The 15,449-nt window shown below is 39.5% G+C and overlaps 1 protein-coding gene across 1 annotated transcript in view; it reads left to right on the top strand.

Moving 5' to 3' along the window:
* The window catches only part of lamc3 (laminin, gamma 3), an 82,158-nt gene that overhangs the window by 14,736 nt on the left and 51,973 nt on the right, over positions 1 to 15,449 (top strand). The window contains exons 3-4 of the mRNA XM_016502805.1: positions 9,313 to 9,443; positions 10,254 to 10,420. Coding sequence (XP_016358291.1) covers positions 9,313 to 9,443; positions 10,254 to 10,420 — 298 coding nt within the window. The remainder of the gene's footprint in view (positions 1 to 9,312; positions 9,444 to 10,253; positions 10,421 to 15,449) is intronic.

Below are 15,449 nucleotides of genomic sequence, written 5' to 3'. Positions count from 1 at the left end.
ACATAGCTTGTGAAGCATGTTCTTCATTATGGCAACTTGCCTTTTTCAGTCTAGACAGATACCATTTTAAAGGCCCTTCAGCTTACCTCCTCAGTCTTCCACACTCCTCAGAAAATCTTCCACAGTGAGCTTTAAATACAAAATGTAAAAGAAAAAAAAACTAGATCACTGATATGCACCTGTGTTTTGTTTTGAGCATTAGAATTGATTAATTGCAGAAAGACAATATATTTTTCCCTTAATCCTCAAAGATCCAAGCATTAACACTGAAGTATTTTAACTTTTTTCTTCATTGAAAGTGATTATTTTTTAAACATGTTCTGCAATATTGCAATGTTGGGCTTTTAGAGTTACAAAATTGTCTTTATGAAGATTGATATTTTGGTGGTTGTAATCTGTTTTCAATCACTACATTTGTTCACATATAACTTATATGTGTAATATTGCTGGTCAATATAATTACTTATTTTGAAAATGGCTAGATTTATTCCTAAAGTATTAGCAATGTAGTTAGTAAGCAGTGACCTTGTTGTATGACCTTTTTTATATTGCACAAATATGCTGCTGCGATACAGTCGCGCTTCAGCTGCTGTTATATGCAAATTTTACATTTACATTTAGCCATTTAGCAGACGCTTTTATCTAAAATGACTTACAAATGAACATCACAAGCACTTCATAATACAAGATCCAACACATACCACTATGCCAAGTGTCAAGAGTAAACTGGAGCAGTGTAGAAGAAAGCAAGCAGAAGAGTTACCTACTTAACCATATTTCGGGGACAAATCTGTACCCAAAACTGAGCTAAATCTGACCTTTGGGGGCACCCTCATGTGTAAAATGGTATAAAACTGCAGTGTATATAGGTTAGGGTTTAGGTTAGGTTTAATTGTTTAAATTGTGCTGCCATGGGAATTTGAGGGTTAAAAATTAACTGAACATGTTAATGTGTTAACTACAAAAAAAGATATGAAATGAACTGCAGGTTACTGACACTAAATTGTTAAACTGATTGACAGCACAGGTTGCAAATCCAAATGTTTTTAACTAATTTTCATGAGTAAAGCACAAAGAAGAGGCACAGACTGACACGTGGTCGACCCTTCTTGTCTCCTCTGTGAAACCATCCATATTTCATCAGCTTTAACGCCAACAGACAGCATCCTGCCTTTAATATTAGCATTTAATCCCAGTGTGTCTCCTACAGAGCTTTCTGTAGACAGAACTTAACAGACACCCTTTTCCACTCTTAAACCTCTCAGAAGAAAAAAGGGGAGAAAAGGAAGGAAGTTTGAACTTCAAATCAGATGACAGAGACGAGAGGCCCCCTGGGTTGTATTTCCATTCTGGGAATAATTTGAGAGAAAGCTCAAAGAGGAACAGAATAGCACTCAAATCAACTGCAATATTCTCTATACAGTCATGTCTGCTATACTAAACCTTTTTTTATGAAGGCTGTAGAAGGCTGTTTCAATTCTTTAAATACAGGTGTTCTGTGATATTATTTATGTTTTTAATTAGGGCACTTTGATGTTTATTTTTATGCACTACTGTTCAAAAGTTTGGATCTGCAAATGTTTTTTTGAGCTATTCAGCTTTGCCATTACAATTACATTTTTAAATATAGAAAAATACAAAGTAGTTGTTTTACATTGTAATATTTAGTAACATATTACTGGATTTTTGGTTAACAGTGAACATAAGAGACTTATTTTAAAAGATAGATAGATAGCATAGACATGCATAGATAGCATAGATAAAAGAAGTAGATAAAAAAAACTAATAAACTATTGTTCATTCTCTAACTACTTAAAACACAGCATTTACAGCCAGGCCCAGCTCACGGGGGCTTAAATCAGCCTAGCCCACCCAATTATCAGATTAGCTTCTAATTATCTTATCTGTATTAGATTACTCTCATAGTTCTGTTTAATTCATTGCTCTTCTGTCACTAGTCACTAATTCAATTGTTTATTTTTCTACTTAAGTGGAATTACTTCTCCATGGGGGAGGAGCCAGATCTTGCTCCGTTAATATATTCATGCTTTCCCTTTTTCATAATTACTATACAAATTGGCTAGAATAAAAAAAACACTCACCTTGTAACCTAATACTTGATGGTTTCTTGCAAAGTAATAAATTACTTCAAAGGGGATTTTTTTTTTTTTTCAGTCTGAAAGGCATTATTATATTTCCCCCCACCAACAAAATCTGTGCTGAAGATGAAAGTTGTCCTATGAATTCAAATTTAATTTGTTCAGTCATCCATTAAATCGCCGTGCGTGCTCTCTCCCTGTCTCTCACTCTCACTTAGTTGAGGTTGGAGAGCTGGGTGTTAAATTGGAACGCCAGGTTTGAATGAGAATGAGATATAGAGCGCATAAAACGAGCAACACACAGTGAACTTAAGCAATCAAATTAAAAAAAGTTATTCAGTTTGAAATAAGGGACAAGCTCAATTCTTCCTGATGCATTCTAATCATAAAGGCCCTCCTGGCTGTGACCCACGTAAGAGGGGAGAAAAGGAGGATGGCAGAGGCATGGAAAAAAAATGGTGCACGGCATGATGCGAAAACAGAAAACGCAATTGAGAGGCAAATGGCTAGGGGGCAGGGATGAATAATTCACAGAAGAGCTGTACAAAAAGTAGAAAGTATGACTCCTCTAAACTCTTCAAAGAAGAAAGAGAAATTAAAACCGAGAAGATTGAGAACCGAGAGTATTTCTCAATTTTCACTTAAACGTTTTGTACTTAGTCAGCAGTTTTTAGGAACTCATCAGCCAAAACAAGAAGAAGCAAATGAAGACTAATTAAGTGCTTGCTGCGGTTTGTCCAAAAAACCACCAATAAACGATCTAATAATTAACCTTTCAAAGATTACTTCCATCCTGCCATGTAAATAATATCTCAAAGAGCAACTCGCTCGAGACAGTTAGGCATAGTTCAGCTGGCATTAATCAAGAAAAAATGGCAGGCAATTTTTTTTTTCTTTTTTCTTTTTTTTTCATTATGATCTGCATTCACTTTGAATGTCATTGCCAGAGAGTACTAGTAGCCTAACCCTTTGAGCTCTTTTAATGGAAATTTTAACACTCTATAAGTTATTTATTTCTTAATCAGTCTCTCACTTTTTAAAATTAACTTGCTTTGTAGGCATATTGTGGTGCCATATATGTAATTATGGTTTAGCAACCCTTTCATAGTCGCCTCATGGCATTTGAAATCAAACACACTTTTAATACTAACCCAGGGGACTTTCTTTCATGGCATAGGGTTTGAGCCAGTAAGCTGAGCTGTGAAGTGAAGTGGCAACATGATTAATCATGGCACAAATGTGGTGAGATGACAGTTTCTGTTGACTCATACCAGCCCGCCTTTGGTAACACTATCTTCAGTGAACTGATTCTCAGCTTGAATAAGGCTAGTGTCACATGTAGATGTGTCATTGTACTGACAGCAAGAGAAGCATTGTCATTTAAATCTAAAATGTTATACCATTGCTCATTTTAAATGCTGCTTAATGTTGTCAGGTTAATAAATAAATGACTTGCTATATATTATTACTAATGTCAGAGATGTGAACTATAACTTCTGCAACATCAGCAAATGAAATGAATCTAAATGTCAGTTGAGTACCTGTATGACACCTGTGCTTAAATTAATCTTTGTATGCTTATTTAAAAAAATCCTCAGACACTGAGGAGTAGAGCCCGCCACAATATATAGCTCATTAGCACAGGGTCAGAGCAAACCAAATAACCTTTGCTCTTCCACTCCAAAACGTAGGGAGCTGCTTCTGCCTATACATAAGCAGCCTATTTATTGAAGTGTAACCTCACAAGTGACTGATTTGGAACATACACTACATATAGAATGCACATATTCAAAAGTTTGAGGTCATAGTAATATTGTGAAATATTATTACAAATTAAGACAAGTGTTTTCTTTTTCAACACATTTAGAAAATGTAGTTTATTCCTGTGATGGCAAAGCTGAAATGTCACATGATCCTTCCGAATTCATTCTAATATGCTGATTTGATGCTCAAAAAAACATTTCTTAACGCAGTTGAAAACAGTTGTGTTGCTAAATATTTTTGTGGAAACCACTATACTTTTTTTTTCAGAATTTCAGAGAAAAAAAAAACAGTGCTGAATAATAACTCTTAAATAACTCTTTATTTTAAAGGGTTAGTTCACCCCAAAATGAAAATTCTGTCATTAATTCATACCTGCAAACTAGTCGCTTTTTGGCGAAATTCGCTGTTTTGAATCAAAATATGTCATTTATGTGAATTGTGTAGATCCGAAGAGTTTTTTGGGGGGGTGTTCGACTTGAAGTGTAATCAGCATTGTTTACGTTCAGGAGAAAGTGTGCACATGCGTCGTGGCACTCTCCAAAATGGCAGAAGACGGTAGCTCGGGGGAGAAGAATTGTTGAATAAAGTCGTTATTTTTGTTTTCTTTGCCCACAAAAAGTATTCTCGTAGCTTCACAAAATTGAAGGTTCTGGTAACATTTCAGTTGCGTTGCTGTCTATGCAGGGTCAGAGAGCTCTCAGATTGCATCAAAAATATCTTAATTTGTGTTCCGAAGATGAACGAAAGTCTTATGGGTTTGGAACGACATGAGGGTGAGTAATTAATGGCAGAACTTCCATTTTTGGGTGAACAATCCCTTTAAGGACCAATTCTCATTATTAATGAGCAGCCATATACATAGCACACACGGTTTGGTGTAAAATAGTCAGTTCTTGTATACCATCTTTGTTGTAGTGCGTTATGGGATTGCCACCACTGTGAAGCATAAATGCAGTGCCTCCAATAATTCAGCTAAAAGAAGATATATTACAAGGCAGCATGATTAAGTTGCCTACTTATTGGCACAGATTACACATCGTGAGTGTGACTGCGATGCCTTAAGATATTGTCTACAGAGGCAGCTCATTAGGTTGTAGAAGACGACTTGTATTTCTCTCTCTCTCTAGTTTCCTCTCACTCTGTAGTCCTGTGGCTGTTATTGTTTATGATTTATGGCACATTGTTTCTCCCACAAAATAAGTCTTTTTCTACATGATGCACAAGTAGTGTGAAAACAAAAACAAGAGAGGCAGAGAAGAGAGAGAGAGAGAGAGAGAGTTGAAAAAGGAAAGTAGGCATAAAAAACTGTAGAGCTGTGGATGGGGAAGAGAAAAGACAGAGACGCCCGGGGTGGGGGATAAAGGGAAATAAAGAATATTGTATATGTACACGGAGAGAGGTGGAAGCAGAAGAACAGAGCGGCATATATAATAAATATATGGTATTATAATAGTATTATAATTGTTACGTTCCGTAGTGTTTTGGAAGGTTTCTTTCCCATACTTTTTGCATTTTTCCCTGTCTTTAACTCTCAGGTCCTATGATTGGAGGAGTTCCCTGTCGTTCTTCATTGTTAACGTGACAAAGCTTCTTTTAAGGAACCAATCGGAGTCTAACGGGGGGTATAAGGAGTCAGAAGTGACGCTGGACTGGAGCGGCGTTTTTCCTCGGGCTCACGTTAGTTTGTTGGCTCTGCTGTCCACATGTTAAGTCCGCCAGTTGTGATTGCTGCTGTGAGTTCGTGTTTTTCCAATTACTCTGCTGTTCTTAATGTTGCGTTGTTGACGACTGTGTTGTGACTTGACTATGTATTCTTCAAAGAGTTTTCTTTTGGACGTTTCCCCGACTCAGAGTTGAGACTATGTTAGTATGTCACGTGACGTACACAAGCAACACGTAGCATTTCAGATTGTATAAAAACACTAGATTAGGAGTGGGAGCTAGCATTTGTAATTTTTGTTTTGATAGATAGCGTAGAGTATGGCATTGATATGCTGAAGAATTTCTTTTCTTTTCATTTGATTAGATTAGAATTGAGGCTGGTTTAAGTTAGTTGGTGTTTTGTTTTATTAATTTCTTTGATTTAGGCTCCGCTCTTGTCTCACTCTTAAGTTGATTATTTTGGTGTTTGAGTATATTATTTGTAAATGAGTTTTCTTATCTTTTGAACTTCTGTTTTCACTGTAAATTTTTGTAGAGCAATTGGTGGTTTGGTGGAAATCTTTAACTAAACGTTTATCCATTCATTCTGTGTCCTAGTTTGTTTATTACTTCACACAATTCATTTTCTGGTAACAAACGATTCTCTTATTTTCAATCATTCCTTTTATTCATTTATTACTGTGTTACTTTACTATACTTCTGGACGCCAATAACATTAACAACTATTAAGGAGACGTAACATAATATTATATTATATACTGTATTATATCATATATAACAAAAACAGAAGCAGAGTCAGAGGAGCATCGTTAGAGAGACAAAGAGACATGGAGGGGTTATTTGTTTCTCTCTTTTGTTTACTCAACTGCTCTGAATAGGAATGGTCTTACCGTCACTTCGAGAGGAGGCTTGGATGTGCTTGTAGGGATGTGCTGGCCAGCTCTGCTCCTTCTTTTATCTCGTTCCCCCAGAATGAAAGATTTGTGCACTCACCTTCACGCGCCAGGCCGTCACACTGGGCTCAAAACCTATTAACACGGACAGAACAAGGGTCAACAACAGGCCAGCCACTGATAAGGATGACCAAACTCTATTGCTTTCACACTAACACACAAATGCGTGATCAAACCAAAACACACACTTGACGAGACATGCAGCTGCACACATACATGGTAAAAACAAAAGGAAAGCTGTGTTGTTCTCTCCTATCTCATTATTTCTGCTTCTGTCTGGATGACATACACATGAATACACAGAGGTGCTGGCTTTGTTTTCCTTGAAGTTCACTTCAACACAAGAATTATGAAAAAAAGTTGCTCATTGCTCTATTTTCCATGACCTCAGACCAATCCCTCACCTTAGCTGCATCTAAATTTCAAATTTACTTCTAGACCATTAATAAAGTACATTCTGAAATTATGCATGTGTGTAGTATATAATGTGGACATGTAAATCTGCTGTTGGTATTGTTATGTGACCTTCTACATCAGCTGTGTTTCTGTTCTCTACAGCTCTTGGCCTTATGGGAGAGTAAAATTAAAATTAGAGAAAAAAAAATGTTTAGTCGAGGGTTGACAGAATTTTATTATGTATAATGTGAAATATATTCTAAAGATCATTGTAAAAAGGTTGTGATCATTCATATTTTTACACCTCTAGTTTAAAGCAGCACGTTGTCAACTTAATATTAAGTATATAATATTAATATGTTAATTTGCTTTACTACATTGATAAAATTAGATTGACTACATAAAATCAAATTATTTATTTCTTAATATTTTTATACAGCACTTACACAGTAGAACTGGGTCTTAATACACTACCATTTAAACACATTATACATTCAGTACATTATAAGTAATATTGTGACACATTTCAATTTAAAATCCCATTTTGTGTTTTAATATATTTTCAGCTGTAATACATTCAGTACACAAGCATATTGTATAAGTAATATTGTGACATTTCAATTTAAAATCGCATTTTGTGTTTTAATATATTTTCAGTTGTAATACATTCAGTATACAAACATATTGTATAAGTAATATTGTGACACATTTCAATTTAAAATCGCATTTTGTGTTTTAATATATTTTCAGTTGTAATACATTCAGTATACAAACATATTGTATAAGTAATATTGTGACACATTTCAATTTAAAATCGCATTTTGTGTTTTAATATATTTTCAGTTGTAATACATTCAGTACACAAACATATTGTATAAGTAATATTGTGACACATTTCAATTTAAAATCACATTTTGTGTTTTAATATATTTTCAGTTGTAATATTTTTTCTGTTATGGCAAAGTCAGTGCTCTAGTTTTCAGTATCTGCAATTTGAAATAGAAATCTTTTGTAACATACATTTATTTGTAACATAAATGCCTTATTTAATTTAACATAAATGTCTTTACTGTTATTTTTGATCAGTTTAATGCATCCTTGCTGAATAAAAGTATTTCTTAACATATAACGATAGTGTCTTAGGCGGATTAACCATATGGGCAATTGAGCAAGTGCCCACGGGCAACATGCAAACTTCACACAAAAAAACAAGCAGTGCATTCACAAAAGTATTTTAGCCATGGTCTAATATCAGTGTATGTGCAATCTATCGTGGGATTCACACATACAGTTATATAGGCATGAAATAAAAACCTGCTGTTCACACTGTATATGTGAATCCCACAATAGATTATGCATGGAAAGACAGATTACAGCAGGGATTCTCAACTTGGGCCCTCGAGATCCACTTTTCTGCAGAGTTTTGCTCCAACCTTGATCAAACTCTCCTGACTGTAACTAAAGTAATCCCAAAGACCTTGACTAGCTTGCTCAGGTGTGGCGCTAAACTCTACAGGAAAATGGATCTCACAGACCAGAGTTGAGAACCCTGGGATATCAGCATTCACACTGTTAGCACGCTTTTCAATTTCGCATCCCATTCACAGAAATGAAAACGCTTTGCTCATGGATGCGTGAATCTCATACAGAGCATCACAAGAAGTAGTGCAAAATGTAGACAAGTGAGTGTTTAGCTTTATTTTCAGATCAAAACCTCACAAAATATATAGAATTTGTTTATTGGAAACTAGACCATCCACTCATTGTCCCTTCCAAAAAAACAGATGTACTCGTCTACCTTTTTACCTTATTTTGAAGAGAGTAAAGCATTTGAAAATTGTTTAGTAAATAAATATGACTGAAAACAAATGACTCGTAAAGGTCTGCACGTTTTTTGTTGTCCATAGAGTCTGAAGTGGTTAATGGCTTGGATTTTAAGGATGTTAACAACCAGTTTGCAATGCGTTGCAATCAAAATATAGAAAGAAACCTACATAAACAGATTTTAGTGGGCAGTTTATCATGATTGGCTTGGATCTCGACATGTTGTAATCAGTTATCAGTTGTGCAGATTTAGTTTTTATAATGATTAGTTATATTTTTGTTCAAATTTACATCTTATCTTGGTTATTAAATTAAACAAATGGTTATTAAATTATATAGAGTTGTGCTATATATAGCTATAACAGTTCACAGGTTCTTAAATGTATTAATTTAGCTGCATACATGTTCAGATATTAGAACAGACTGTTATGTAACAGTTGGTTTACAATTTATCCGAGTGCACTGTAAAAGTTGCAACCTGCATTTTTAAGAATTTTTCCTACTTAATCTAACATTTAAACATGTTGATTTAACCTCAGGTTACTTTAGTAATAGTATTTCATGTTTTTGAGTTTAATCAAAATAATTCATTTAATTTCCCTCTCTCTTTCTAGGACTGGGTGACAGCTACTGATATCCTCATCTCTCTGGACAGACTGAACACTTTTGGAGATGAGTTCTTCAAAGATCCCAAAGTGCTTCGTTCATATTTTTATGCCGTATCTGATTTCTCCGTGGGGGGCAGGTAAATAAAAACAACTATGTAGATGTGTCTTTTAGCTGTCATTAATGTTTTGTTGGCAGATGTATACTGATGAAAAGAAAAGGGAAAGCGAGCAAATGAAGTAAAATGGCAATAGAGGGAGTGATGAATAGAACAATTAGAAAGAGAAAGAGCTCTAAATATCGAGGGGAACTGGGTTTTAGTAAGAGAGAGAGAAAGAGAGAGTTTTGCCAGCCGTGTGATCTGCATTCTACATCATCAGTGTATTTGTAATATAAACAGGATGTGGAAGAGACAGTGTTTGCGTATTTGTGTTTGTCACCATCTGTATATTGTTTGTGTCTGTGTTTGAGTTTGTGCATGTCTGAATTTTTTTTGTCAACAGCTCACATATCAAAGTGTCTTTTTAACTTTTCTCTGATTATTTGGTCTTACAATAAACTGAACAAACTTGCTAACGCTACAGTAGTTGTCAGGCCATGTTGGTAAAAAAAATACATCACTTGCTAATCTAATTTTCTGCCAAACTTATGGCAATAATAATAAATGCAGTATCTACTCTGTGGTCAGAATGCGTTTCTACTTAATATATCTGACAATATTGATCAACTCTGCCAGTTCATATTTTCTTTTAAAGTCCCTGTTGCATATCATAATTTGCTTTGTGTTTTGGTGTCATTTGGTTTTAAATTCAACCATCTGGCTCATTTGTTCCTCCCGTCCCAGTATGCCACATCCTGAGTTTTTTTTAGGCAAAGGGAATTTTTTATGAGTGTCCACAGAGACAATGAGCTTTAAAAGTATGCTAATGTTCTCTCAACTGTTATGCAGGTGCAAGTGTAATGGCCATGCCAGTGACTGCTTCACCAATGAGGAGGAACATTTGGTGTGTGCTTGTGAGCACAACACGGCAGGGGTTGACTGTCAGCACTGTGCCCCTTTCTACCAGGACCGGCCATGGGCACGGGCCACTGCCGATTCAGCCAACCAGTGTGGGAGTGAGTATGGCCTGATTCTTTATCAGATTTGATAGAGACAATGGTGATAAATAAACAACAATAAGAGAATAAAAAATATATATGCAAAGCAAAACGCCACTAGGTTATGTATGTAACCATAGTTCCCCGAGGGAACGAGACGCTGCGTCGCAAAATGCTTTGGGAACGCCTCTGTGTGACCACGCTCTGAAACACGTGTGTAATCCGTCCAAGGGAATCCCGGGTGACGTCACCTGCGGGGATGACGTAAGGACCAGGAAGTATAAAAGCACATGCAGTGGAGACAGCGGCAGCTTCTGGATTGAGAAGGAAGTGCTTGCAGGGATGCAGGAAGTATGACTACGAGATGCAGTGTCTCGTTCCCTCGGGGAACTAGGGTTACATATAGGGATGCACTGATAACACTTTTTTCAGAACGAGTCTGATACCGATACTTTCATTTTTGGTACTCACCGATACCGATACCTGTATTTTCACAGCATTTGTAATTTTTTTTTAAATACTGGGTACAGAAACAAAATAATAGTAATAATAATAATAATAATATGAATCATGTTATTTGGCTTCATTTAGCAAACAGATATTACCTTCAGTTATTTCCACACTTAATTATACCTGTTAAAATGTATTGTGTAAGCTTGTGTTACGTTCACTGTTCATTTTAATAGCACATTAGAGCTGCTCCATTGCAGCAGCTCAATACTGTAATCACAAAACGTTTTCCTAAAATAATGCAGGGAACCACTCGTTATACATTATACGAATGCATGCGTACTATTTTGGTGATGTAATTTGCGTCACGCACAGTGTACACGGACCCTTGCGTAGTGGACCACTCAGCGCGCTCTGCTTATCAGCTCGGGCACATCCGCTATACAGGCGTGAATATTGAATGTTTAACATTATATTAATTACTTACATGTACTTCATAGACATCCTTAATCTCTAATAACTCCATTCTACTCTCTGTTGTTCTGTTTTCAGTGTTTCTTTTTCTATACACAGCTCTATTCACACGCTGTTTGGTATCGGCTTTTGGTATCGGGGCATTTTTACAAGTACGAGTACAGGAGCGCAGTATCGGACCCGATACCGATACCAGTATCGGTGCATCCCTAGTTACATACGTAACCTAGTGACGTTCCCCTTCAGGAACTCGAGCTGCGTCGCAAAACGCTTTGGAAACGAGTATGCCCACGTCCCCAGACTCGCACTGGACACACACAATTAAGCTTTTCCTGGTCAGAATCCCGAAAAGGAGGAGGATAAAATGCCTGAAGAATAATTGGCCGTGGAACAATAGAGGGTATCTTGGGGACATACCCCGGTCTGGGATACAGAAAGGCTCTGGCCATGCCAGGAGCAAACTCAAGACAAGATGGGGCCACTGACAAGGCCTGAAGATCACTGACTCTCTTTAAGGAAGAGATGGCCGGCAGAAATGCAGTCTTAACAGTGAGAAACCTCAAAGAAACCTCTTCCATGGATTCAAAGGGAGCTTTAGAAAGGACTCCAGAACCACAGCCAAATCCCAAGCAGGCACTCTACGGCGTACCGGAGGCCTCAGCCTCTGGGTACCCTTGAGGGAAACGTGTTACTAGCGGGTTCCTTCCCAAAGACTGCTCGCCCAAAGGGGCATGGTAAGCAGCAATAGCAGCCACGTAAACTTTCAAAGTGGAGGGGGATAACCCTGTGGCAAAACGATTTTGTAGAAATTCCAGCACTGGACCAACAGGTCAGTTAAATGGGTCTAACTGACGTTCATCACACCATGAAGTGAAAAGATTACCACTTAGCAGTATATGATTTCCTCGTGGAGGGAGCTCTGGACTGGAGTATGGTCTCCACTACCTCGGTAGAGAGACCGGAAGCTATGAGTTGTGCCTCTCAGGGGCCACACTTTCAGCTTCCACAACTCCGGATGGGGGTGAACAATGGTGCCCTCCGCCTGTGAGAGGAGATCCCGCCAGATGGGAATCTCCCATGGAGAGCCTTTGAGTAGGGCTACCAGGTCCGCAAACCATGGACGGCCCAGCCAGTACGGGGCTACTAATAGGAGACGAACCCCATCTCGGTGAACTCTCTCCAGAACTCCCGGAAGCAGAGCAATCGGGGGAAACGCATACAGATGCAGCCTCAGCCACATCTGTACCATAGCATCCAGTCCAAGAGGAGCTGGGTGAGTGAGGGAAAACCAGAGGGGACAGTGTGAAGTCTCTTGAGTCGCAAACAGATCCACTTGTCCTCTGTAAAACTTACTCCATATCTGCTCCACCACTTCTGGGTGGAGTCTCCATTCCTCGGGCCTCAGCCCTTGCCTCGACAGGATGTCTGCTTCCTGATTGAGGTGCTCCGGGATGTAAACTGCCCTCAGTGAGAGCAGCTTCCCCTGGGCCCACAGAAGGATCTGGCGCGCCAGCCTGTAAAGGGGGCACGAACGCAGACCCCCCTGCCGATTTATATAGTAGACCACCGATGTGTTGTCTGTGCGAACTAGCACATGATGGCCTCTCAGGTCTGGGAGAAAATGCTTCAATGCTAGAAACACGACCAGCATTCTCAGGCAATTTATGTTCCACATGAGATGGGGACCTTCCCACAGACCCTGGGCGGAGCGGCCACTCATGACCGCTCCCCAGTCCGTGAGGGAGGCGTCCATCATCAGCGTCACACGACAACACGGAGCCACGTCTAAGGTCCGTAAGCCTAGCAGCGTGACCTTGATCATGCGGAACGGGTTGCCCCTCGTGGGAAAACCCTTTGGTCCTGAGCCACCATTGCAAGGGTCTCATGTACAGCAGGCCAAAAGGTATCTCTTTGGACGCAGCTGCCATCAGACCCAACAGTCTCTGAAACTGTATGACAGTGAGTGACTGGCCTTCTCTTACTCTCTTGACTGCCGTGATGATTGAATTGATCCGAGCTGGAGACAGACGTGCCTGCATCGTGGTTGAATCCCACACTACTCCTAGATAAGTGGTCCTCTGTACTGGAGAAAGTGCACTTTTCTTTGCGTTCAGTCTTAACCCCAACCATTTCGTGTGGGCGAGAATGACATCTCGATGTCGAGCCGCTATCTGCTCTGATTGAGCTAGTATCAACCAATCGTTGATGTAATGGAGTATGCGGAGCCCTGGAGTCTCAGTGGAGCCAGAGCAGCATCCACACACTTGGTAAACGTGCGGGGTGAGAGTGCAAGGCTGAACGGAAGAACCTGAAATTGGTACGCTTTGCCCCCAAAAGCAAACCTCAGGAACTTCCTGTGTTGAGGAAGGATGGATATGTGGAAGTATGCGTCCTTCAGATCTATCGTTACAAACCAGTCCTCAGACCTGATCTGAGACACGACTTGTTTGAGCATAAGCATTTTGAACTTGAGTTGCATGACTGAGCAGTTCAACAGACGCAGATCTAAAACCGGACGCCACCCCCTATCCTTCTTTGGAACGATGAAATACCGGCTGTAAAACCCAGACTCTCTGTTGTGAGGGGGGACCACCTCGATGGCCTCCTTCCTCAAAAGAGTGTCCACTTCTCGTTCCATAACCAGAGCCTGCTCGGGGCCCACCAGAGTGGGAAAACCCCGTTGAATAGAGGCAGGCGAGACCCAAACTGAATTTTGTAACCTCTTTCTACAGTGCGCAGGACCCATTGTGACGCATTTTGCAGAAGCTTCCATGCTGCCAGATAATCTACTAAGGGAATCAGGCTCTCGAGACTGACCTCTGGTGTAACTAGAGTGGCAAAATCGGTGCCGTGAAGTGGAGGACTGGCAGGGAACGGCCGATCTAACTGCTCTAGAGACCTCCTTGGAGGTAGCGAGCCTCCCAGAACCGCTACATTCCTGGGTGGAGGCTGAGAGCTGCACTCGCTGGAGACCGCTGTGCCCTGAAGCACCGGGGGTGGCAGGGTTAACGAGACGATCTCCTGAGGGCACTGAGGAGAGACAGGCACCGTATGCTGAGGTGTACACCGCTCTTCCCCAGAGGGGCCTGCCCTCATAAGTCCTGACGTTATTATGTCAGGACTTCTTGTCCGAAGCCTTCCTGCTGTTAATGACAGTCTTCAGATCCGTCACATCTCTGGAACACTTTGGCCTGGAGCGCCGCCTGGATTCCTGCTCGGTTTTTGGACTTCTCTGTTTCTTGGCCTCTTGAAATCTGTCAATGACTGTATTTACAGTGTTGCCGAACAGACCAGAAGGTGCTAGCGGGGCGTCCATAAGAAAGACACTGTCTTTTTCTTTGATGTTGGACAGGGTCAGCCACAGATGCCTTCCGGTGGCCACCAAGGCTGCCATGGACTGCCCAATAGCTCTGGCGGTCTCCCTGGTGGCCCGAAGTGAAAGATCTGTTAATCAAAAAAAGTGCATGATAAATAAAGATATTGTCTCTCATCTAATCTTGGCTTTTATCTTCGTTGGCTTCTAATCTTCTTAATTTGGGCTAACAAGCTCTCCGAACCACAACCTGTAATTACGATTTATACATTATGTGTACATTTTCAATTGAGTGCTCAAAATAGCACGTTTTTGTGCTAATATGTGATGTACACCTAGTGCAGCTTCAGGTTTCCAGGTAAAGCATATTACTGTCTTAATGAATTAGTTCTGATAAGTCGCTGTGAACCCACTATTTCCTAGGAATGTGTCGATTAATGTAGACCGGCGTTGTTCTAATAATTACTTTGTTTAATAATAAAGAATGTAGTGTAGCGCACAGACTTTATAATCTGTGAAATTGCTGTTTATTTTGCTGCACCGGCAGTTATAGGGTTAATGCGGGAGAGACGAGCGAGTTAGTTAGGATTCGCTTGCATAAGTGTTTTTGTATTTTATGTCATTATTATAAGAACGGATCGGAGCACTATATTATTGTTTTATGTAAAGGTGCTTTGTCAATGGTAGCGCTCGCTAACGTGCTCAAGGACTCCTCTCTATGCCAATCACAACAAATTTAAACCTGTTGTAGGGGACTCCAACACAATATTAGGACACTTTAAAATACCATATGACCTGCTCTTTAATATC

The sequence above is a fragment of the Sinocyclocheilus anshuiensis genome, unplaced genomic scaffold (assembly GCF_001515605.1).
Source record: "Sinocyclocheilus anshuiensis isolate Anshui unplaced genomic scaffold, SAMN03320099.WGS_v1.1 scaffold438, whole genome shotgun sequence".
Taxonomy (NCBI): domain Eukaryota; kingdom Metazoa; phylum Chordata; class Actinopteri; order Cypriniformes; family Cyprinidae; genus Sinocyclocheilus; species Sinocyclocheilus anshuiensis.
The sequence above is the reverse complement of the archived record's forward strand: the minus strand, read 5'-3'. Positions and strand labels throughout refer to the sequence as shown.